The sequence below is a fragment of the Argopecten irradians genome, chromosome 14 (genome assembly GCF_041381155.1).
Source record: "Argopecten irradians isolate NY chromosome 14, Ai_NY, whole genome shotgun sequence".
Taxonomy (NCBI): Eukaryota; Metazoa; Mollusca; class Bivalvia; order Pectinida; family Pectinidae; genus Argopecten; species Argopecten irradians.
In genome coordinates, this window is record NC_091147.1 from 19,089,980 (window position 1) to 19,116,872 (window position 26,893).

The 26,893-nt window shown below is 33.7% G+C and overlaps 2 protein-coding genes across 10 annotated transcripts in view; one reads left to right on the forward strand and one right to left on the reverse strand.

Moving 5' to 3' along the window:
- The window catches only part of LOC138307432 (serine/threonine-protein kinase mig-15-like), a 90,186-nt gene extending 81,741 nt beyond the window's left edge, over positions 1–8,445 (forward strand). For all 9 annotated transcript variants that reach the window (XM_069248178.1, XM_069248183.1, XM_069248187.1 and 6 more), the window contains 4 exons: positions 190–268; positions 724–804; positions 1,350–1,489; positions 2,016–8,445. In XM_069248178.1, coding sequence (XP_069104279.1) covers positions 190–268; positions 724–804; positions 1,350–1,489; positions 2,016–2,099 — 384 coding nt within the window. In that variant the 3' untranslated portion in view covers positions 2,100–8,445. The remainder of the gene's footprint in view (positions 1–189; positions 269–723; positions 805–1,349; positions 1,490–2,015) is intronic.
- Positions 8,446–9,001: 556 nt separating this feature from the next.
- LOC138308187 (caldesmon-like) lies at positions 9,002–15,697 on the reverse strand. Its single transcript, XM_069249130.1, has 2 exons — positions 15,590–15,697; positions 9,002–12,472 (listed from the first exon to the last, which is right to left on the reverse strand). The coding sequence occupies exons 1-2, from the start codon at positions 15,648–15,650 to the stop codon at positions 10,734–10,736; spliced, it is 1,800 nt and encodes a 599-aa protein (XP_069105231.1). The 5' UTR covers positions 15,651–15,697; the 3' UTR covers positions 9,002–10,733.
- Positions 15,698–26,893: the final 11,196 nt, after the last annotated feature.

Here is a 26,893-nt window from a genome sequence, read left to right on the forward strand (position 1 = left end):
TTTCTTTAAGATAAAACATTTGTTATATAAATACCATTGAGAAATATGGATTGGATTTTGTCATGCATTTTATGATTAGTCGAAACAATAATAACAATTTTTCAAGAAGAAGGTACGGCAATCTTTCTGTAGAGGTTTATATGCATTGTTTGATGGAGATAATTTTCAATGGTTTGATTTATTTTTCAGACCCAGGGTCCCATCACGCCCCACACAATAGTAGTGTTACCCAACACCAACGGCATGCTACTTCTCCTCTGTTACAACAGTAAGTATGATAACATATACAGTGATAGAAGTATTATCAACATTCCAGGTAATACAGATCCTTAAAAATGTATATCTCCAGGATACACACTACTTTGAATACGAAATATTGGGCATGGAAGTTATTCAAACAATGACAATCAAATAAATTGTTGTATTTTCGAAGCAGTCTGCTCCTTTATTTAAAATAAACAGGAAACAAATATGATTCACATGATATAGAATTTACATTAGAAAATACAAGAAGACGAAGAAAATAATCATATGATAAAGTTTAGTGTGAGAAACTTCCTAGGAGCAGAGGGCAAGGCAGAATTTAGTACCATTTAGCCATGATGTTCGAAATAATGCTACAATAATTGTTGGCGAGCTTCATAAATTTGTATAGTTAAATGTTTAAATGTAACAGCCAGATTATTTGTAGTAAATTCTTATACTTGATTGCTTTATTTACAGATGAAGGAGTTTATGTAGATTCCAATGGGCGTGTAACCAAAAATGTAGTTCTACAGTGGGGAGAACTTCCAACGTCTGTAGGTAAGTTTTACTCTATACAGCTAATAATGAGGAAATTTTGTCCCCACAAGGTCTATAAAAAGGTAAGTCTTAAATGGCAGGAAGGAGAATAATATGCTGTACAGAATCAATGTATTTTACTGACCTGGCAAAAGTAAAGGGTGATAATAGCTTAATTGTCAGAAAAGGGAGACAACAGCGTGTCAGTAAAGGGAGATAACATCATGTCAGTAAAGGGAGATAACAGTGTGTCAGTAAAGGGAGATAACAATGTGTCAGTAAAGGGAGATAACAGTGTGTCAATAAAGGGAGATAACTTGGTCATTAAAGGGAGATAACAGTGTGTCAATATTCTTTTCTTCAAACCAAAGTTGGTTGAACCTTTTACATCTCTATATTACTGGTATGCACGGCCTTGTGCAAATAATTTTGATTAAGATTGTGAAAGAAATATTGTTGATATAACACAGTATCTCTGGTATACTTCAATAGATGCATGGATATGTCTCCTAAAGTTGTTTACAAATTTGATTTATTTACATGTGATGTATTGTTGATGTTTACAGCTTACATAAGTACAGGCCAGGTGATGGGCTGGGGAAACAAAGCCATAGAAATCCGAGCAGCTGAGACAGGACACCTTGACGGGGTGTTTATGCACAAGAAAGCTCAGAAGCTCAAATTTTTGTGTGAAAGAAATGATAAGGTATGGAGACGCTACTTCAGATATACATTTATGATACTTACCGGGTACAGTCTGTTAAATAAATTGTAAAGAAAAAAAATTCTTTTTAAAAATAGCAATTTGTTAAAATGTAAAAATAAAATATTAGATGTGAACTGTCTGTCTGTATAGTCTCTATAGCAACAAAGTGTTATTACCATATTCGAGCCAATAAACGCCCTTGTCCCTATAAGCACCCCTCCCCCTGTTGAAGCCTCAATTCCTTTTGAAGCCCCAATGTCAATTACCTGGGTATAAATAAAGACCAAAACTCTATAGTTTTGCAAAAAATTTGTCTTATTAAGCACTTTTTCATATTTTTTTTCAAATTTTTAACACTTATTGGGTTGAATACTGTAAGTTAATAATTTGGCAGAATTCTCTGTTCTCTACTGTTATGCTTTGATAAATGGAGAGGGGGATATTTATGCCTGATAGACATTTATTAATTTTCTTTTCCAAAAGACTGTTAACTTATACCTTAATATCTATACCTTGTGTGTTCCAGGTGTTTTTCTCGTCTGTGCGTTCGGGATCGTGCTGCCAAATCTACTTTATGACACTAAGCAAGCCGGGGCTAGCTAACTGGTGACAACATCACATACATTTTCTCAGGGTTTATCAGTGAATTCTCATCTACAGCGTGTAAAACAACATCACCATTTTTCACCACTGACACAACTTCAGTATTTTATTTTGGGCAGAGGAAAATATCTATCCAAATACCACATAAGCTGAACAAGTGGTTGTCACAGGAATCACCTGCTGTTTTATAAAAATAGGATGATGTTACTATGGAAACCAAATGGCAAGGGGTTGTCATGGATATATATTTACCATTTTACTATGGTTGAGTGATTGAGGTTGTATTGGTGGAATGTGAAGACGGTTGAAGACTTTTAAGCTATTTTTCACAAAAAAACCTGTACATATATGTTTACTATGCTAATGTATTGTACAGCTTTCGATTTCGCTGTTGCTGCGACACTGACAGTAAAATTGATACCAATGACATCATTTGGTGTTGCTATGGCAACAGAAGGTGTGCAATATGCTTGGAAAAAGCTCCACAATTATGTAAATCTGCATAGCTTGCCCGTACAAGGAAGAAATTATATTTCATTGCCCCATGTGTATGACTAACAGTCAAACAGGAGCAAAGTGTACCGAGTGTAGAATGATAAATGTGTTCACAAAGAAACTCTACACAGATCTAGATGATGGAGCTCATCCGTTTCTGGCCTTAATGCCATCACACCAGACCTAATGTACTCAGTGAACTTTGTCGTGCAGGTCTGTGTGTGTGTAATATGTGTGCTAGGGAGATCCCAGCACTGTTATAGCCTTTAGTTTAAAGGAAATGGCCAAGAGTTGTGTATCACAGAAAAAACGGAGATTGAAACACAAAGAGCTGTTTTGCCTGATAAGGAATTTAGAGAATTGTGGTTAGGACCTTTCTGACATTTTGTTTGCTGAAAGGTTGTACACCTTTCTGCTGGACAGTATTCCTTGTTTGAAACAAATTTCGTCTGCACTGACAGGATATCCAGAACGGAACAGATATATTGAATCTAGTGTACCTCGCTAGTGGAAACCTGACTGGACCCTACAAAGACATCTATATAACTTTTAGTGCTGGTTTTAATGCCCACAACTGTCTCACATGCTTAGAAACCTCTTTGTTCTAATCAGTGAATAAGATATCTCGCTGGACATATCTTGCTGGTTGAGTTAATTTAATTTTTTGCTAGGCATTTTATTGGATTATGAGCTCCTTGTTGACATGGAAAGCTAATTGGCCAGTTATTTTAAGTTAATGAAAGACTTTTAAAAAACGCTTTAGCCCACACATTGTGAAAAATCTATTACTTTGAAACTCTTTGATTAAATATTATCTTGAACCAGACAATTTTAATCATCACATTACATGTATATTTGTCTTTATATTGAAAATGGTTTTTTTTCTTTAGTTTTATTTACATTTTTATAATCTCTTGATAGTATAGGGTTACTGGTAATATCTTTCTATTTTTAGGATAAACTATTAAAAAACCTATTTATTGATCCAGAGTTATCTGCCCTTGTGCTCAGGTATTAGATGCAAAATTGTGGTCTGCATTAGAAATTCTCATTATTTTGTCCCGGAACTTGTCTACAAGGGCAGATATATATAATTCTGTATGGATTATGTATAAACAGAATGAGTTTCACTCTACAAAAGTTAGTCAGACAATCACGAATGAGTTCAATGTTTCTTCAGGTTAGAGCTTGAAGCTAAAATATCTTGTCATGAAAAATATCATCTTTATCCTAAAAACAGTAAATAAAGATCATTCGTAGCATTAGGTATATGTTGAGTTAACTTGTCCCTCTCTCTCTGTCTTTTAGCAGGGTATATTCCTATATGTAGCTAGCAGTCTAAACAAATATTCTTGTTTTGTTAAAATAATCATAGGGTCATAATGCATAATCACAAATACAGTATTTCAAAATGTATAATAACAAATATTCTTGTTTTTCAATTGAAACAGCTGATAGGCCTAGATCTTAGTGAACATAGACAGTAATATTCTGTATGAACTCATTCACCCCTGAAGACATATTTAGGCTATTCTAAATCAAAGATTAGACTAGTCCATTATGAAATATTAGGGTTGAATGAGTTAAATATCGGAACTAAACCATGCTAGGTTCTTGTTCAAACATCCCTTAGAGAGTTCAGAGTTGGCATTGTCTGTGAATGTTGTAACCCTATAACAATCTGGTGTAACTGCCAGTGTGTTGATGGCAAAACCACATTGTTATATGATAGATATTTATTTTTATTTCTTATGCAATTCGCCAAACTGCTTTTATTTGTTGTAATTATTTTTTCTTCCGCTAATTCCATGAATGTATTAGTGAATTAATTTGAGACTCGGTAAATCATCAATGTTCCATTTACATAGGGATATATCACGAAGGAGAAGCTATCCATCGCAAAACACCTTTTATAAGTAAGGGGAGACTACCCACGTCAACAAAACCAATAAACCCAACCAATAACCAGCTATATGTAAAGGGAGATTACTCACTCAATAATATATGTAAGGGGAGACTACCCAATTCAATACCCATTTCTTTGCAAGGGGAGACTACCCAAATGACAATGATATTTATATGTAAGGGGAGACTACCATAATTGACAACACTATTTATATGTAAGGGGACTAATTATATCAGTAACCGTTTCTGTGTTAGGGGAGGCAACCCAAGTGACTACACCATTTCTATGTAAGGGGAGACTACTAAGTTAATACCCATAGACTACCTAGTCAATACCCATTTCTATGTAAGTAGAGATTACCCCAATGATTACACTTTTATATGTAAGGGGAGACTACTGTGCTCAATATATGATTTTAAGGCATGAGAAAAAAGACATACTCAAAACTATGTAAAATATAGATAACTACACTGTAGTTAAGGGGTGACAAGGTATCCTGATCAAAATGAGAAAACGATATGCAGGCATTTTCAAATGGAATTGAGTGAGAGAAGTTAAAGTTCTGTGTGCCAAAACTGATTAATGTGATTTTCTATGTCCTTGTTTACCTGGTTCCAGGTGTAATAACACCAATTCACTGTTAACAATTCCCTTTTTTCTTATATAGGTAAATCACTCAAAAGTACAATTGTGTTCCAATTGTATATTGTGTCTTTTTTCCATTCAGAGTCTTTATCTAGTGATGATAGAGATTGAAAATAGTATTCCTTACTTCCAGATTAAGCTAGGTGAATGTATGGGTTTGATTTGTAAGTATCTGAAAACAAATTGCATGCTTGTTTTGAGCATTATGAATATTTGTTGTTTTCATTTGAGCTCAAACTGCTTCTTGCTTGATTGATGTGAATATATCTAATGACTCTGTATATCTCGATGTTTCCATGATCTCGTATGCCTTTCAGTTTTGTATTTAATCTCATGTTTAGTCTTTGGCGATTTTAGGTTCCTTAATTGTCATTTATATTTTAAAACCTTTGTATAATATCATTATCTGCATAAAGCAAAAGGATATGAATATTAGATTATTTCTGTTTGCAGAATTATCTGTTCTTAACCCTTTCACCGCTGTGGGCCATGATGGACTCGTCCAAACCAATGTATGGTAGAGTTTACTAAAGCTACATAGGGGTGATAGAGCTAATTGCAGAAATTGATTGCTACATCATTTATTTGCATGCTAAAAGATATTGCAGAAAGATGATTAACTTAATAATTAATAAATACTCCTGAGCAGGTATTTCTGCTTATAACAGATTGAATAAATTGCTATTTGATGCATTAAGTATTTATTTCACAATCTAATATTATACAGTGAGACCTGTCTATAAAGACCATCTAATGGACAAGGGAAAAGTGGTCTCAATAGTCAGGTGGTCTTTATACACAGGTCAAATTGTGTTATAAATGGTCATTTAGGACCCTGAGAAAGTTGTCTTAATAAGCAGGTGGTCTTTATACACAGGTAGTCACTAAGTCAGGTTTCAAATTTAGAATATAAAGTGTGTGCTGGAATAAAATGCTACTTTAGAGAGTTTCATCAAATTTAGTTAATTATGTCGTTACTTGAGTAACAATTACTGGAACATCTTCAAATAGCTTGGATGGGTTTTGTTTATTCTGTTTTTGAATCAAATTACTTTGAAAACATATGAATTTGGGTAAAATTGTTCTGGTATTTAAGGTTCAGAACATAGACGTTATACTTTGTGATTCTCATGTTTTAGTAGTTTCTTCAGTGTTAACACTAAGATACAAGAGTATTCTGTTTTATGTATTCAAACTATCATTATAACAAATTATTTTGTGTACCTCTGGTAAAAACCAAGAGCAGAAAATGAAGTTTGCTTACTATAAGGAGTAGTTCTTCAGTGTAATAGTTTGTATGCTAGGTGTATTCTGTATTTGCATATTACAGAGTTATCTGCCCTTGAGTGTAGATATTGATTATGAGGTCATGTGTTTGCGAGTGTAACATAATACTTTTCAGACAAAACGAGTTGTGCTCATAAAATGATGATGTCACAGTAACTACCTTAACGTAAGGGAGGTAACTCTGAAATATTCAAATAGAGAATACACTTAATTTTTTTTTGTATGATTCAAAAATACTCATTTGTTCAATTACATTCAAAGACGTGAAAAGTTCAGGTTGAATCCCACCGAATACGAATGTCCACTGCAGCATGGCAGGAGTGATCTCTGTAAAAATAGATTTTATTTGAAATGTATGTGATGATGTCTTGGAGATAATTTCACGTGCAAATAAACTTGTTTTATTACTGCAAAAGTAATCCTTCAAAGAACTGTGTACAATGCTAAGTCATGTCTTCGTCATGTTGTTTGTGAAACAGACAATTTTATATCATGACCGTACCTGGTTCAGACGGAAAGTTTTATACGTTTACTTGTTTCTTTTAAAGATACATTAAAGCTCATTGTTTTATTTTTTTATGGCAAAATTGAAGGTCAGATCTGAATTTTAAGTATTGAATTTAAATTGATGCTTCAATCTATATATAGCCAATTTGAGTTTCTCACCACAGAATTCTAACCATTGTTATAGATAAAGAAGCCACTTATGGAGAGTCATCAAGCATGACCCATTTTTTATCCATTGAACATTAAAATGATAAAATAATCAGTCTTTGTTAAGAACAGAGTCACCTGTTTTAATGAATAGTTGATTGTTATGTTGTCGGTTTGTGAAAGTTTGTTAACTGATTTGATTAAAAAATATCAATAAAAAAATACATGCTCAAATTCAAATTAATGAAATATCAATTGATTTAATGAGCAGGTAAGTCTGCTTTATAATTAAAAATAACTGTCAGATCAAAAAAATAATAATAAACGAATATCATGACCATCTGTATATAAACTACGGTACGTGTATTCAAAATTTACGTTCAAATTTAGTCTCTTTTTGATATCATTTGACCATAACCAATTTTTAACATGAAAAACAACAGCCTAATGATGTGGAAAAATCTTAAAGGTGATAGGGAAATATTTAATTTGTAATTGATATATAATTCTGTCCAAATTTGTTTCGAATTATTTTCTCTACAATGGTTAAATCAATGTCATAAAGGTAACGTTTTCCCTATAACAAAAAAAACAACTTTTAATCTTTATTTGGAGGAACATTAAGATATTTTTTTAATTGGTAATGCAATGGTAATTTAAATAACAGAAATGTGTATTTAACAGTAAAGGTTTGATATTTTATACCATGACTGATCTTGATATTTCAGAGGTTTTGTCATAACAGGTATGTCATGCAGTAACTAATATCCTTCATTATTTGCCACATCGTTAGAGTCATGGTTGATTGTACTATGTTATGCTTCACTGAACATAGCGAACTGCAATCAACCGTGGATCTCCGATGATGGACATTGGTGAAAATCTTTTTGCTGTATCTTTAGAGACTCTGCTCTCTGATTGGTTAATCATGCAGTGTGTAACAAGTTTCCCATGGTATCATGTGATATAGGAGAGATAATTGTAGATTGTTTATATTATTGTACCGGTTGTTGACTCGAGGTTTAGCAACCCTTTCATTATGTAAATTACTCCAATGCAAAATAGTTCTGTCATATTTCGTGTATTGTCTGGGGAAGTGAAGTGTGTAATTTCGTATTTTGTCAGGTGATATGAATTCCACAATTTGTGAGGTATTATAACAATGTAAGCATGAAGGTATTTACTAGTTTGTGTACAAACATTTTATATTTAAAGGACAATGTTTGAACCCCTATTTGTTTGTGTACAACATGGTTTGTCTTTTCTGTTTGTGCCATGTATGTGGGACGTCTTTATAAGCTCATGCTTAATCTAAGTGCAATTTTTCTAAATAAACTGAGAGAAGAACACCTTCTACCATACATGATATTATCTCTTTGTTATCTGTCTGAACACTGAAACAGAGTATTCACACCCGGACCTAAGATCGCGAAACAGTTTGAAAGGTCATACACTGCCCACAAATAATATTTATTGTCAATTTAAAACAAGATCAGGCAATTTGTGGGGGTTTTCCTGCAGACACAAAAGTCCCATATATATATTTATATTACATAATTTATACTGCTCTAGACTTTCTTATTTATCTTTTAAAGTAAAAAAAAATATGAAAATAGTAATTGCATCCTTATCTTAAATTAAAGAAACTGCTTAGTGTGTATGCACAAGAAGCAAGCTAAATAATAAATAATAAAAATAAATAATATCTTTTGATTTTGATGAAATCATCAATTTATTGTTTAAATAATTTTGTTTTTTTGTTTTTGATGAAATAAGTGTATTGTCTAAATGATATCTCTTGATTTTGATGAAATCAGCGATTTATTGTCCTAAATAATATCTTTCGATTTTGCTCTGTCGGCAGTGTATGATCTTTAATTATAAAAAGTGGTTAAGTCATTCAAAGTTAACATTGTAATTGGTTTGATTAGTTTTAACATCCTGTTAACAGCCAGTGTCATTTAAGGACATGCCAGGTTTGAAGGAAAGCCAGAGTATCCAGAGACAAAACCACCATCTAGCAGTCGAGTACCTGGCAAGTGACCCACATGAGATTTTAACTTGTGACCAAGAGGTGAAGGGTCTGTGGTAATAAGTTGGGACATCTTCACCACTTGACCACCGCAGTCCTATTATAAGAACATACATGTATGATTTTGGCCGAGTAAAATCTCCGTTCTGTTTCTTGATCCTAGAGCCAGGAATGTTAGGTTACTAAGAACTCTTCTTTACCTACCAGTACATGTAGATTTTGGTGAAGGTTTATAATCACAGGGTTCACAGCAATTGAGAAATGAAAATTTCACTAACCATGTGATTACCTCAAGCTTATGAATTACCTGTTAAGCAGCTTGGCTTTGAAGAATATAACACTATTTGTTTTAATAAGATATTTTAATTTGAAGAAATCTTTCTAAAATCATTGAGCTTAAATAGATAAAATATGATACAGTGTTTGTGAATTACATGACTCACTTTTACACATATAGGTATAGAAGCAAAATTAGTCTTTGCTCTTTATGTTTCAAATAAATAAAAAAGAATATATAATAATTTTAGTAATTATATTCCATTACTTCAATAATTATAATTTGAACATCTATAGATAAATAGTTTATTGTTTTCTTGCAATTCTAGCGTACTGATGTTCCTATTTCAGATATATATATTTCCACAACAAGTGCTTGTGTTATCATGTTTAAGATTTAGTCAATGTTTAAGTTTTGAAAAGACAGAAATTCACTGAGCATATTTTTAAAATTTGTATAAAAACTAACAGTTACTTGTTGATGAACTTGTTTATCCCATACCTTTAACACACATATATATATCTGTACTGTGGTGATCAGATGTTTTTGTCTTCATTCAGAGAAGCTGTAGCTCCCACATCTAGCCTCTTTCTGTCATAGAACTTAGTGTCTAAATAGGGGGCCAATATACTTTCGTTTACACAGTAAACTTTTCGTTATGAATGCAAGTAGAAAGAACTGCCCTACAAAAGTTGTCTCAAGTCGATAGCCATTTACATGCAATCAGAACAAAGAGAAGTTGGATATAACATATGACAAGCACTGTAGTGCTTACACATTCCAGTGTGTGTACTTACATCCCTTTTACTCCAAGAGTTACTCTCACTGTCATCCCTTGAAAATGTCATAGCGAAGCTGAAGGCTCTGTGGCGACAACAGATAAGACAGGGCATCACTCTCTTCAAAAAAAGATTCTGAAATGCTATACGTTTTGCTATGAAATAGTTCAGGGGTAGATATAGTGACAATGTTTGTAACCCTTCAATTATCGAGGATGCTGCTCTTGTGAAACATGCATGTGATGAATTAAGAAAAAAAAGATAAATAAATGTTCCATTTGATTCATTCAATTTTTAAAGACCCGCTTATTAAACCCATAAAGATTATTTAGGAATTCAGTTTTGATCACCGTCTGCCACAACATAATGTACAGTATAATAAATAATGTCCCACACGGAAATCATCACAGTGTTCGTCTACAAATCACCCATTTAAGTTCATACTGTCTAGATATATAACAATTCGTCTTGATAACTAAGCAGTGTTTTTTCGTGTCTTCCTCGCCATTATTTGAATTAAATGCTATAAAGTCTTTAATTTACATGTCCATATGTTAACAGTTGGATTACTTTTTGCCAAACAGTCTCCTTATACCCCGGAAAAGTCTTCGTCGTCGCCGCCGCCGAGTCTGCACAAAGGGAGCAGGTGTAGTAGTTGTTGTCGTTTTAAGCTGTTCCAGTCGCTCTAACTCTGCTAACCTGGCTCGTTCTTTCGCTAATTCTCTTGCTCTACGTTCAGCTTCATGTCGAGCGAATTCCTGTTTCTGTCTTCGCCTTTCTGCTACAGCCCTGCGCTCAGCTTCTATCCGTGCGTTTTCCTCCGCTACACGTTGGAGACGTAACCTTTCTGCTTCTTGCTCTCTCGCTAATTCCTGTGCTCTCCGTTCAGCCTCTTGGCGGGCTCTTTCCTCTTTTAAAAGTTTGGCTTGAATCTTTTCCTGTTTGCGACGTTGTCGTTCTGCTTCCTTTTCTTTAGCTATTCGTTGTATTTCTGCCTCTCTAGCTGCAGCTTCCTTCGCTCTTTGAATTTCTAAAAGACGAGCTTCTTCTGCAGCCTGTTCTGCAGCTAGGACCTTTGCCCTCATTTCAGAGATAAGTCGTTCCTGTTCGCGCTGCTGTCTTAAAAATTCTTGTTCCCTGGCTTTTCTGTCTGCTTCAGCTTTCAATCTAGCAGCGTCTCTAGCCTTCTGTTCTGCAAGTAATCTTGCGTTCTCTGCTTCCCTTTCTGCAGCAAGTTTCGCTGCTACCTTCTTAGCACTTTCCTCCGCTAGTCTAGCCTTTTCTACGGCAAGTAAACGTTCCTTTTCTTCCTGGAGCCATTTCATGGCTTCATTTGACAATAATTGCTGTTCAGAAGCTGATATGAAGGGTGATTCACCATTTGTAGTGCCCGCTACTGGCACCACATTAGGTTGGTCTATATCATTTCTATTATTATTCCTGTTACGTCTTTGTTTCCTGTTTCGACGTCTTTCTCGTCGGTCGATAAATCCAGGCTCATTGGCTTGACCATGAGAGTCCACAGGACCCTGACCTTGCGCACCTGTAGGGTTGGTAGAGCCTTGTCTTTCTAATCGTTCCAGTCGACGGCGTTCTTGTCTTTCCCGCCTTTGCTCTAGACGTTCCTGTCGTCTGCGCTCTCGGCGCGCCGTAGGGTCTTCTTCATTGCCGGTGGGGAAGGAAGGGTCAATACTGTTTCTGCCTCTGTTTCTGTTTCTACGATTTCGTCGTTCTTGTTGTCTCAGCTCACGCCTTTCTGCTCTGCTTAAATTTGGATCATTAGGGTCGGGAACTCGATTTGAATTTGGTCCAACTTGGGAAGGATCTGTTGGCATTCCAAGCCCGGGTTGAGGATCTAAGCCACGGAACCCAGATACACTTGTCGGTAATCCTTGATCGATTGCCAGTGGGTTTCTGCTGTGGCCATGACCATTGTCTACTATGGGCGGTTGTGGATTACTAACGAAAGTATCTGGGGGGATGCGGTTTCTGCGGTTCCATTCTTGTAACCGTCTTATTTCAAGTAGCTCTTCCCGAGTTTGTGTTGCTGGTGCTGGCTGGCCATGGTCAACAGCAGTGAATTGATTAATACCCACAGGTTCCCCTACGTGGACCCCTCTATGTCCATGGCCTAAATGTTGAGGTCCCTGAATTACCGAAGTGTCTGTATGACGATGCGCCTGACCAGAAGGAAAAGCACTGGATGATGGCCAGGCTAAATTTGGGTTGACAGGTTCTTGTAGTTGGTCAATAGCACCACTTACAGATGAGAAGTCGGCAAACCCCCCACCTTGGCCACTCAGCACTGCAAACAAATACAAACAATAATCATTGGAGTGGTTGATTTTAAACTTCTTAGAATGGATTACATAGTATAAACTTGCTTATGTGACACAATTACATTATAAAAAAATTACCGGTATTATTGTCCATATTGTGTTGTAACAGCGTATTCAATTGTTAGTATAGAGCAGTATTCTTAACTATGGTATAAAGACTATCAATCTATCGAAAAGTGATCTGAAACTTAACGTATAAAGAAACCCACACTGTCCATTATCTAAGGCAAGTATATCCCCTTCACGCGGATGGTATTGAAGAGAAATATCCAAAAGAAAAGTGATAATCTTGGTTGGTCAACTCGACATTCTGTTGAGTTTAAGGCACCGATAATGTCATTCCTACGCTTGAAAATTCATATTCCTGAAAAAGGCATGCTTATTTTTGTTTCACGATATTTTTTTTCTTTAAACGAAGTTCAGATCCTCCAGCTCAGTGTGTGTGAGACTAAATATTAAAAAAATATATATGACCAGTATACAGCGTGCTGTGGGATCATCGCCAGAAACATTGAACTCGCATCTCTCCAATATTTACTTTCGCAAACTCCATAATAATTTTCACAGTCAAGTTAATTTTGAAATACCTTTAAGTAATGATAAGTCAGGCCACCTGTTTAGCTTATTACTTTAAGAAAAAATGACAAATACGATAATATTTTCTCTCGTGAAATAGTATCAATTACAGCGAAGATCGCTACATTTTCTCTCCGCGAAATGAAATGACTATTCAATACTTAATTGGTTATGTCAAATAACTACATAAAATTACTTGAATTGTTTTAAATTCTTCACAAATAGTTTGTATCTGTATAATTATATAAACAAACCGTATTCAAACCCAGGTTTTCCAGTTAAGGTACTTGCCTCTGTTTAACCACATGACAGACAATATCACAACTTTGACGTAACGGTAAAGAAATGGAAATTATTATCATACAAATCTACGTTAACTACCGTTTAACCGATTACTGCATTTTCACAAGGAAGGTATTTTCGTGATTTGGTGGTTGAAACAATTCGTATATGGAGTTTATTCCGCACTCGTAAGTTTGTTTTTAGTTATAATAAATTCTCATTTAGGTTCGTGTCATATTTAAGTTTTAAAAAACAACTTATTCGCGGAATCCCGCCACTGATTGAGTAACCTAGAATGTTTAAATGATACTGAAAACCAGCTTTTTTTCGCGGTGACAAAATTTGGCGATTTCCGTTTGAAAGCATTGACACGAAGATGAAGTTGTGCTGATTTAATATGGATTGGAAATATCTTTAGATTGAAGTGTGCAAGTTAAGAATCAATTCGCAGTAAATAAGGAGATTATTTAAACTGAAAAATGTTGTGAATTGCTTAGAGTATTATTTGGAAACGAATTCGAGCTATGCCAACAACTATGATATGTGAATGATCTACCAAAAACCACATAAACTGACTTCTCTTCGTCTCCATAAGGTGAGTGGGGCCCCGAAGGGGTAACAGTTATTTTCTATAAGTATTTGGTCGCCCTTTGGAATTGGTACCATAGTAAAATAGAGATTAGAAATCAGTAAAAGTGTTGATAAATTGGGGAACTTATATCAGATTTTATCTTGGATTACAAGAGAAGCATACTGATAGAGTCATATTATACGCGTTTCCCTAAAAGATGATTGAATTCTTCAGTGTTATGTACGGGATACATGTAGCTACTGTTACAGCGTCAGGAGTGTGATATCTTTTCCGATATCTATTTGTGTATTTATGTATATGCAGTGATATATATCTTTTACTGTATGTTATGGATATTCCTGTATTAAAGAAGCCATTTTCAAACTTACTTCATCAGTGCCCGTGTGTGTAAGATTGTATTTTTTTAGACTTACAGTCACTTAGTCACGTACTCGTTATCCTATCTGCTGGTCTAAATTATATGAAATTCACACCAATACATCACAAGTGGTGTAAGTAAGGAATAGTAATTGACTTTTTACAGTATGTAATATATAATTATGTCCAACACATTTAGGCTACATAAATTCTGGCACAAGTGCTATTAGTACCATTATTCCTCACATGAAAATGCCTAGACCTTTGTAATTTAAGAAATGACTCAGTAGTATCTAGTGAGGTTTGATTTTGATAAATTTGTGTTCAAAGGATGTGTAATTGTTATAAATTTATGTTTGAAAGAAAAAAATAGAACTAGTTTGTTTTACATGTAGGCTTACACTGGAAGATTATGTACAAAAATGTATATACAGTATTTATCTCTGTACATTTACTCCATGTTTTCTTATGGGACCTTCAACCAGATGACAGAAGTGCAAGATGTGATGGCAGCTCGCCCAAAAATGAAAGGGAAAAACAACTACATGTATCTCTGATATCAAACTGACAGTAAAAAAAAAATAAAGTCTGTTTGTAATGTACTCATTATGAATCAGAAAGATATGATTTTCAATAAGAAAGGACAGATTCAGACTTGTAGTACAAACCTAGCATAATTCTTTACTATTATCACCAGGATATTTTTAAATAATTTATTTCTTCTTCACACAAATGAACTAAATCTTGAAAATTACCATGATGGAACAAGCTTGAATATTATAATGTACGTGACTGGTTATTACAACAATCAAATATTGACAATGTTTGAATATTTCTCAATCACATTTTCTTACATATAGTTTTCTTATTTCAATTTTTTTCATGACATTTTTCGTAAGGCGAAGTCCAGACCCACTGCTACTGAACACAACTGCATAGGGTGTGACTTGATATTGAACATTAATTATCGACTTACGCCAACCGCAATGCATAAAAATATCATGGATAGAAAAGTTAAATAAATATGGCATGTATTATCATAATGTGATGGTTAAAACATTATGGAAAACAGAATTTCTTATTATGGATAAAAAATGTTAAATAAAGGGCACATGGTATGATCATAATGTGATGGTTAATTAATACATATGGAAATAAAATTTCTTATCAATTATAGTAAAGTTATATAAAGGGGCATCAATATGGTCCAAAGCAATTCATTTGGATCAAAAGAGAATAGTATTTATACAATATCTGAGAGATGAATACTACTTACTGGGTATGGTACATGACAGTACCGTTAATCCAATGGAGATAAACGTTATCCTTGTAATCATGGTCGATATGTTATGTGGTGAGGAAATAGTTCTTGTCTATTTAATACAGCAAACCAGTCCGCACGACTCGCTGATTGAGTGCTTTAGTGTTTACGTAAGTCGTGTGTTATATGGAGGAGTCGATCCATCGTCTTGCACATCCGGGTCACAACAACACGATCTAAGATGATGACGACAGAGAGAGAGGTATGAAATCAAAATATATGTGATTTGGAAATATTTTATTTCTTAGTGCTACATGACTTCGCCTTCAGTGAGGACCGCGTTCTGACTCACATTATCCTTTGGCTCTCTTATTTACCTTTTTTCATACAAGATTGCATGCTCGATAGCATTGCCCAGTGGCTCTCCTTGCTACCTCTTTTTTCATTGGAGATTGCGTCCTCGATGCTTAAAGATGCTCCACCGCTGACAAATGGCATTTTTCACTACCAAAAACACGAGCAGACGATTTAGTATTTTTCTTCAGTTACAAAAGTTACTTACTTTACACCATTACCGCCATTGAAAAATTTGAGCTTCTAATTTTACTTCAAGTTAAAAATATGAAGAATAAATAATTGCATCCCGAAAACATTCCGTGGCACTTTATCCTATATGGATTGAAGTACTTATTGAGCATGCACCAAAGGCGAAAATGAATTATTATATATTATTTTTTTTGTTAATTAGACATATATATACACGATTAAACACCAGTTATTGTTCATATGAAGAGTATCGTTTATGCTCTGTCGGCGATGGAGTATCTTTAAGGGGTTACTATCATTAACATTAAAGAGACCCGTTGGCGAAGTCCTACAAAAATTGACTCTATTTGCGACAGATGGGACAAGTAGTTTCGTCCGTTGATATCCTGTAACGCGAGCTTTTGTTAAACAAATCATTGTAGACATCCATAAATTCATGGTAACATTTTTGGTCTTTCATTTGCATTGCATTTTCCGGGCTAATATTGGAAACGGATGGGTTTTTTTTCTGAATACATAATTTAAGATTTACGAGTACAATGTGCATGCATTACATAAAATCATAAGTGATTAATTTTATGTGGTTTTTTTTTGAAATTTAAATGTTTTACTTTTTAACTCGAGAAGAAAATAATTTCATTTCTCAAACACATATAATTAACAAATTATACAGTAACACATTTTTCAATTTGGAATCAATAATACTCTGTAATTTCCCCCCTGTCGTCTGTTTTTGAAGTATTGTAAATTTAATTCCATGTTCAAAAGGTATAAAATTCTCACTCACTAAATTTGAGGACATTTTAATATATTCTGAATGAAGAATTCATCAATATGGTTAAGAGACGTCTTTGATGAATAACGCACGTGCATATATCCGTTATACACTTCACTGAGAACGTAATATCTATTTATCACAACAATTAATGTATAATGCTGAGAATGTTAACTTTTGTTTCTTTATTCTAACCCAGAGTAAACCATTCATCACGGTAATCCGTATTATGGAGGTATATATTAGTATTACTAATGAGCCGTTTATCTGATGAATGAAATGATCAAAAAGGAGTAAGTCTACAGCATTATACTTATACCATACTGTAGAATGGGCTATACTGACTGAATATACCATTTTACCTTCATTTGTACTACTAAATAACTGTAGTAAAGAGAACAAAGACAGGAAAATAGGAAAACAATTCGTGTATAAACCTTATTTCTTAGACTTTCTAGATTTTTATGTGATTTTTTTTTTCTGAAAGCTTATTTCTCTCTCCTTTTTACACTTTGTGTTAAGGATTTACCTAAGTAGGTTTTTATGTTATGGAGACATAACTCAAACAAAAATCGATGTACTGTAAATAAACCACGTAGCGAAGCGGTTTATGATGATAGTACACTGAGATTGTTATGTTGTATCTTCATGAAAATAAAAAAAAATCAAATTAATCCTTATAATTCAATCTACTATAGACACTTTCTTGCAATTTACAAATTTATGAAGGAATTCCTTTTATGAGGTCATTGTGTCAAGAATCTTATCCAAAATTATAATGGAATTCTTTAATATGAGATCAATGTGCCTATCAGAATGCTAGAAACCGCCACGTCATTTCTTCATTTATGGGCTGATAAGTACAACAACAAAAGATGAATTATCATTTCATATACGGTAAACCAACTTTTTTTCGCGTGCGATTTACATTCGCGAATTCGCGATCACAGTGAATTCGCGAATGTTTATTTCCCCCAATGTTTATCTCCGCGAAGGTTGATCTCGGCGGATGTTTATCTCCGCGAATGCCTATATACCTCGCTTATATTGATATAATTTCAATTTAATTTTCAAATATGCGAATGTTAATCTGCGAGCTTGTTTTGAGATTAAAATCGCTAAATTTAGTCGCCGCGAAAGAAGTTTACAGTTGGTGGAGCGTTAGAAGTTCATTGTCCCCGTTTTCCTCCATACTTTAAAATGTGGTTGATCTTCTCAGCCATATCATTAGCAATCCATTATAATGATGTGATGTAACGACTTATTTACCGCTGTCCACGAACATCTGTAACCCCTACGTTACATGCTCTACTAGTCATGTAATATGTCTAGGTCACAACGACACAAAGCATGGCGTATTACACACATTCTGATTACGTCGATTGTAACTATTTATAGGAAATGACGTAAGTAATACCATGCCCATATTATTTCCTTAATATTTTTTACCTTCCTTTTTATTTACGTCATTTAGAGATATGATTGAGAATTAATCAAAACAGACAAATACGTTATTCATAAACTGCGTTTTGTTGGTTTTAAAAATAAACATGTGTTATACAATTAATATATTTTGAAGAAAAAAATTCTGAATATCAATTTCCAATGTCCAACACTATTTTACATACATTGAATATTGCTGATGAAATATCTTGCCTACTGTTCGATCCAAATTGAATGTTTTGATTTAATAAAGTATTTCGAAACGAAAAAACCCAAAAAAAACAATCGGAGTAAAATTTCCGTTTTTGTGTGGCGAATAAGAAACAAGATAGCAATTGATCATTTGATTTCTTAATCACCTAATTACGTTTAATCAACTTTTTTTCCAATCGTGCAAATGAAGCCATTGATTGTCAAAAATAGCTGCTTTCTGTATATTGAGTAGACACAAAAGGATATTATCTTATTCAAGGCGAAGCACACACAATGCATCATTATGTCACATAACAACTGTAACGGTGATGTTTGCTAACAGTGATGAATCACACCTACAGACACATCTATATACTTACTTATGTATCTATTTAAAGCATTCAAAATCCCTGTTATCTTCCAAAAATTAAAATACTGAAATCATTTGGCTAGTTATAACGTTTTGGATTCGAATGATTTGTGACATTATGAGTTTATAACGGGTTAATTGATGTGACAACATTTTCACACAACATCTATTTGAATGCATAACACATACTCATGAAGATTTATCGGTGATAAAAATTCTATGATTGATGAATGATTTTTAAAAGAGTGGGTTTGTGATTTACATGAACCTCTTCACATGGTAGTAACATAAGATAAACACAGTTGTGGTTTATCTTGTTAAGCATTCTGTCAACAACCAAATTTAGGAATGTTGGATTAAAAAATAAAAACATCACCAAGAAATAAATAAATATCTGGCAACTGCCTCGCATAACGTTAGAAACTCCCACCTCACAGACAGTGATATTTGATATTTGAGCAACTGCATACCTTTTATCTTTGTAGGGCCTCGGGATCACAAAATGTTGCAAAAAGCTCGGCAAGCCTCGGGTTTCACTACATTTTGTGACCCTCGGGTAGAATATCCCTACCCTTCATATCCACATATGAAAATGTCTTATACGATATATATGATTCTTATGATATTCTATGACTGGAAAAATATCATATATCTAACTTTTTTATTATGGAATTAAAACCATAGTGTGATACCATTGTAGATAGTGAATAAAAAATCAAATGTTAGTGAGATTGGTTTTGAATTGTTGTCAATTAAAGATATCATACATACCAAATCGACATGTTTTAAATGTGACTTATGACTGTGTGATTAGCAGAATCAACAAAACTGACTGAAAGTCTTGCGGAATAAAAAAAACATATCAAAGAATAAATGAAATGTTAAATAAATGAATAAAGTAGCAGTCATACATAAAAAAACCAATTCTTTATGTTACATCTAACCCTAATTTTTGAAAACAAAATTATCCCATTTTTCACAAATTTCTGACTGATTTCATGTTTTATAAGAAGTACGTATTGTCATATTCCATATTTGCATATTATATAATTACCTCTCTTATGGTAGGTATCAATTGTGAAGTATTTATGATGTGAGCGAAATTCACGTCGTTTCTTTTTCTCGAAAAGTGTGACATTACGCTCGGAAAGATATGACGTCATACTCAATACCAAGGGCAGATAACTTTGTAATGTGCAAATACAGAATATCCGCCAAATGGATCATGTCTTGAATTTCTCATATAGTATATTCTATAAATAGAAGTCTGACTTTGACACATTTTCTGTAAGGTATTCTCCTTCTTGCACATTTATTTTTCTGATGTATGATAAATAAAATGACATTTATCTTCTTTTATCAAAGTTTTAATGGTGTAGTCGAAATAGTAAATAAATAGCAGTTGTCACTATCATTAATTTGTTACGAATTAAGTTTTATCTCGCTGATTTCAAATTTCAAAATCACGTGTGTTGCATTAAGTTGGTATCCGGTCAATGAGGTTGTATGTTCTTATTTCGCTGATTCAGCGATTTCCATTTATAAAATGATACGAATATCAACACAACGATATACGACTGCTATCTGATTACATATACAATGCCATTTGGTCAGAAAACAAAAGAACGAGTGTTATACATGCAATTACTGTGGAATCGGAGGAGGAAGAGGCGAAATACGGTTAGACGTTCGTCCTATAGTTGACCTTTGGCGTGTTAGGGACTCTTTTGCCTTTTGGTAGCGTCGGAGAAGGTCCTTGCGCTGCTGCCTTTGCTTGCTTAAATTCCTTAAAAGATTTTTCTTTTTCTCTAGCATTTGTCGTTTTTTCAGTAATTTGTATTTCCTTAATAACTCACTCCTTTTACGTAAACTCTGATTTCTTCTTTGTTTGATTATATTTCTCAGTTGCTGCTCACGTGATCTAGTTCTAGATATTCTTTTATTACTGCCAGGTTGAAGTCCCTTGTTTTTTGCCACCATATCCTTGAGGTTTAGCATTCCAATTGTTGGAAACTTCGAATTCGCCCCTGTATTTATTATGTGTCCGACGGAAACACCTGTTGGACGATGGGTTTGACCTCTTGACGTTTTCGTGAGTTGTGTGTTTCCTTTAAGCTGTTTGATGAGTTGTGAATTTTCTCTGAGCTCTCTCAAGAGCTGTGCATTTCCAGTTAGACCTGTCTGGACATGTGGATGACCAATGGTTTGTGTTCGGACATTAGAATGACCCGTGAGCCCTGCAGGAAGATGACTTTGTCCTGCACTCTTCCCTACTATTGTCTGGTGTCCGACTCCATGACCTAATGTTCCAACGATCGATCTGATACTGTTTGGTACTCCCGAAGGAAATAAGTGTTCCAAGAGATCGTGTAGATTAGTAGGGTGTGCTTCGGCGGCTACTGCGGCGCCCTGTCTGGCATGGCCAGTGTGTAATAAACACGACACATCTGTAATATAGGGAAATGTTATTTAATACTCGCGAACAAAATGAAAAAAAAATATAACAGGAAATCTTATGATTATGATTATAGATGACCCATATACATTTCAGTTGATTTTATCACCGAGACACACAGCAAAACTGGAGTAATGAGACATAACTGTGTTCATTATCAACATCTGCAGAAGAAACGGTTTGTACAAATACTACTCGTGAAGTAAACTAAGATTCTTTAGTGATAAATAAATGTTTGATTGAATGAATAAATGATTGACTGATTACATGAATGAAGGAATGATTGAATAAATGATTAATATAATGGATCAATGAATAATGAATGGGTGGATTAATGAATCAATAATGTATGAATGTATGAAAGTGTGAGTAAATACGTGAATGAGTAAATGAATGAATAAATGAATAACTGAATAGTTAATAAAGTCAGTGAGTAAATGACTAAATGAATGAATGAATGAATGTGAATGAATGAATGAATTGATACACTGATAAATTAATGAATGGAAATTGGCGACCAATTAATCAAAGGAATGATATTATATTTATTTCCGTTTTCACCTTCCTATATAACCTTACTAACCGGGCAATCGCTTACACTTGCGTAAACGCAGAGGGGCTGCTGCACAAGAACACAAACCGAAACACTGACTTCCGCCCTTATGTGAATGCGCATCCGGTTAGGCTAAAATATATATGCCATGACAAAGGTTCGATAAGCATTGTGTTAATATTAAAAACATAAAAATGAAAACATATGGAATAAATGGATTAAAAACGCTAAAGTTATTGTGGAACTATATTTTATTTACTCCCGGAACTTGACACATTTTCCCGCCAAATTGGAGCCAGCTGTTTCGCGATTCCATCAATTACTCAGCTGTTCCATCAATCGTATAACGTTGAAAAAACGAAGTTTTATTTCACTGGAACACTAAATTCAAATGAAATGGTTGGTCGAAATGTAAATATAAGGAATGTTTTTAATTTTTTGTTGTTTACTGGTGTGTAAACTGCATTTTTTGTACAGATATTTCAACATGACGCGCTGACGCGCATCATTTAAAATATCTGTACAAAAAATGCAGTTTACACACCAGTAAACACCAAAAAATGAAAATCATTCCTTAATTATGATTTCTAGCATGAGAACATATTTGTAATATGTATGGTGAACGTAGTCAAATTATATAAAAAGTTGAATATTATATAGAAATGTTACACAAAAAACAAATGCATGAAAAAAATAGCCGAAAATTCAATGATATTCAAATTGTGTTGTGTTCACTGATAAAACACACTTGTTTCTTTATTCAAATGACTAACTATATTTCTTCTATTAATGCTTTTCAATTGCATTAAATATTTCAATTTAATTTTTCTTAGTCAATAATATCTTGTTTCTTTCATGCGAAATAATAGTCATGTAAATGCAAACGATGTAATAGTAATTATATAATATGGCTTATGACAGATGACTTATTAATGATACCATATCTTGCTAATGGCAACATAACATTGTTGCTGTAATTGTTTGAAGGGGTTTTCAGTACAAACTTTTCCATCCCAGAATTTTAAGACTTTCCTATTGATGATAATATATACTGTAAACGGACACATATAAGATGTAATATTATTTTAGTACTTTTCACACAAGCATCAAAATTATTGGCCTAGAATACGACATCGTTAATTATGTTTCTGTATATTGCTTATTGAACAACCATTATGGTGTCTGAAATAATTTATCCTTGAGTCAACATGTTCAAAATTAAATTTCCGTTAAAATTTAATTGCGCTAATCACGCCTACAGTAATTTTACCATCTAGAAGATTTTTATATTAAGCATGTAACTTTGTATCAGATGTACTTACGTGTGATCAGTACTATTATCACTCCTAGGTACGCTATGTCTGTTACCGCCATGACGAAATGTACTGTTATCAAGCTGGTACTTCCTCTTATATAACTTATCATCGGAATGGTTATGATGATGGATAGACCTTCAATCAACTTCACTGACTTCCGCACGTGATTTAGTTTCATTTTCAATACTTTATTGACCTTTAACCTTTCACCTAATTAGCATAAGCATGTTCATAATTACAATTCAGTGAGGGATTCACAACAGAAAAACAATGGAGGGTGGGCACTGCGGTCGTATACTTTAGTAACCTATTAGCAGCAAAAATATAAGTTATTTGAGGACTTCATGTGCCGTAACTGGGCGATGTTATTTTTTCTTCGGTAATATATATGACACCATCAGGTTTATGACTTAAACTGTGAAAATCATTCAAATGGACAGACAAACATGTATGATACCTTATAAACATTTGTCACAATACTGACTTTAAGAATAGTAAAATAAAAACCTATGTATTGTAAGTATCGTGATTTTCAAAATAATGGTAAATGATTAATGGCTAATTAAATACTAAAAGCTCTTCTTGATTCGTGAGTATGGAGACAACGCCTCGATTCGTATGTATGTAAATCACTGTAAAAATAACTTTAAAATACTGTTAGCCTATTAGCAATTCTATAACTTGCTTTTTGGATGTCATTGTTTGAAGTAAATCAAATATGTATTTACACATTTTATAACTTACTAACCAGCAGTTCGTAATTTTTCATTTCTAATACATATACCAGAAGTTAACTCACTGGATCCTATCTAAATTTACTGTTGAATGTATCTATTGCTATACTTTCATATACTTAGAACAAATTTCTAATATTTGACATTTTATTCATTTAATGATTGACTAGAGTTGTTTACAAATTGATTCTGTATTTTATTAATTTTATATAATATATAGACATGCGGGTACAGAGAAATTTCATCATGCATGAACTACATCGTGAATTTTATCTTAAAGCTAGTTTTGATACGTTACCCAATCATCATTCTGATTAACATTTGCGGTCATATGTATATATCATCATTATTACAGGAGAAAACGGACGGTAAGTTTACAACTTGAGTCTAATCCTTTTTGTATATAATGTGCAAAGAAAATATGTGTATGTTTAAATCTATATGTAAAATACATGAAGTTGAATCATTTATAAAGATTCGTATTCTGTATTAATATCTACTTATTTCACATTACCTGAATTGACCAAAAAAGAACAAACAAGTAAGACATGCGATTCATCCTTAAACATGTTTTGCGTCAGACATTGCCGTTGAAAGAACGACAACTACAACGATTTCGTCTGTCACTGACAAGTTCCATGGTTTGAAGGCATTGAGAAACTTAATACATTAGAACATATATAACATGTTTAGCATGCCGCACCAAAATAGGCCCTGCAGGTAGGGCGTTAGAATTGTTCCTGCTGCCCTTATTGCATGATAGTAAAAGGCGACTAAATTTAGGATCTGATCTTTTCTCTTCTTTCTCACTGACTTAATGTTTCCTAATGCCTCCCTTGGTACCGCCTCACTTTTGGCCTTGTGTTGAGCGTTCGCCCTTGTGAGGAAGACTCTGGGTCCCCCCCCCTAGCCGAGACACACCAGAATCTATAAAAGTGGTAGTTTCCGCTCCTGCTTAGCTCTCAGTATACAGGCAGTTGGGCGACTGGTTCGTCCGTTGTCAGTATAATATGACCGGGTGGGGTGTGTTGCTTGGTGTCTTCGGCTGCATGCTTCAGTGATATAGCACTGTAAAAAGGGCATCAGTTCCACTATACAAGAAGACACTACATGAATATACCGCAGTTTCCCAAAACACCCACCTCGCTCAACATACACGCAACACACCGCATACATTGGAGGCCGTCCTTTCATGACATTGGTTGTTAAAAGGACGTTAATGAAAAGAAAAAAAAGAATCTTACACAAGGGTTGATATATCCTTGTCTACTTGAAAGGCCCCTTTAAGAACATGATATATCATGGCATTGTTTTTGTACATAACAATTTCCAAATATGTTTAATGATTTTGTAGAATTTACATAAAGATGTTAATCAGGCCTAAAGATTATGAAATATTCTTAATTCTTAAATAGTTTTAGGTTTAGACTGAGCAAATCGAAGTTGATGTTAAAAAATAAAATCGATAGACAAAATCTAAACACTAGTTTAATATTGTCTGAAAATGCCAAACTCCCCTCAAAGGTGTGCATCGTATGATAGATATCTAAAACATTCTCTTTTAAGTAAATGCTGATTTTAGCATTTTAACCTATATTAGATATTCATATGTGCAATTAAAATAGATGTAATTATGTAAATGTAACCTGGCGGGGGAAAAAAACCCATCATACTCACATTTTTTCCCTTTAAGAATATTTTTATTGTAATAATACAATTGGGATAGGGCAACAGGCAATGCGTACATGTATATTAGCCCTCTCCCGGAAACTATTAGCTGATTACTTCGTCATAATGTGGCGTCGGGGAAGCTCGTCAAAACAGACAAGGGACTTAAAATACTTCCGTACCAATCAAATTGGCATTCATATATTGATAAAAATCTATCAATTTGTATTAATTAGTAATAATATATCGAAAATAATTCCCTTTTACATTGATTAAAATATCATATACGTCATATACGTATAAACCTTTCATTAATCTGTCAATTCTTCTTTTTAGATTTTCTTCCAAATTAACTGATCATATTCATATTTATGTGCATTTTATTTTCTTGTTTTGTACAAGTCTCCATTGGAGTAGAGGACTTTAATGATATCACCAGAAAATAAAATATTCTGATATGAAATGTCGCCATTGAAATAAAATATATTTCTCAGCAAATTAATTGATTATATGTTCATATTCATGTTATGTTTTCTATCAATGGTATATATCTTAATTGAATAAAATATATTTGAAACCAAGTGACTCGATACTTTTCTTTTACAAAAATCTGTGTGAAAAGTCTAGATTATTCTTCGGTGCATTTGTTTAAAAAATACATGTGCATCAAAACCATAATAAAGCATGATTTCAAAACTTGTCGTAAAGCTATAATTTTATCCAATCGTTTCTAATGAATAACGTGTAACTATGGTCAACTTTATTACGGTCCTTTTTCACTTGAAAAACAAAGTAAACGTTTAAAAATAAAGCGAATATAAATATGATATATAGGAAACTATAAAACATAACTGTCCTGCTATATACCTCATTGATTACAAACGTCACGTTCACTGCCTCATGCCAACAGAATTTCTAATTTGGGTTACGCCTCGCGCAGATGGCACTAAGTGGAATACATTTCGTACAAGTATGACTGACAGTGTCATGTGTTCGTGCACATAATCATGTGGTGTTCTTTATATAGTCACCTATATTTATAATTATTTGTGTATTAGTTTTAGTATTTCCTTAAATGCTTATTTTCATTTATTGCTCATATGTTTAGCCGATATTGATACTTATTAACTGACATCCTTTTCGGTATTCCATGCATAGTTACATTTATTCGCTTTAAATCAGTTTAACCCCTTTTTTTCCTGTTTAGTAAAAGTGTAAACCCGGCAAAAATGATATATTTTCACATTTTAAAACAAAACCAAGAACT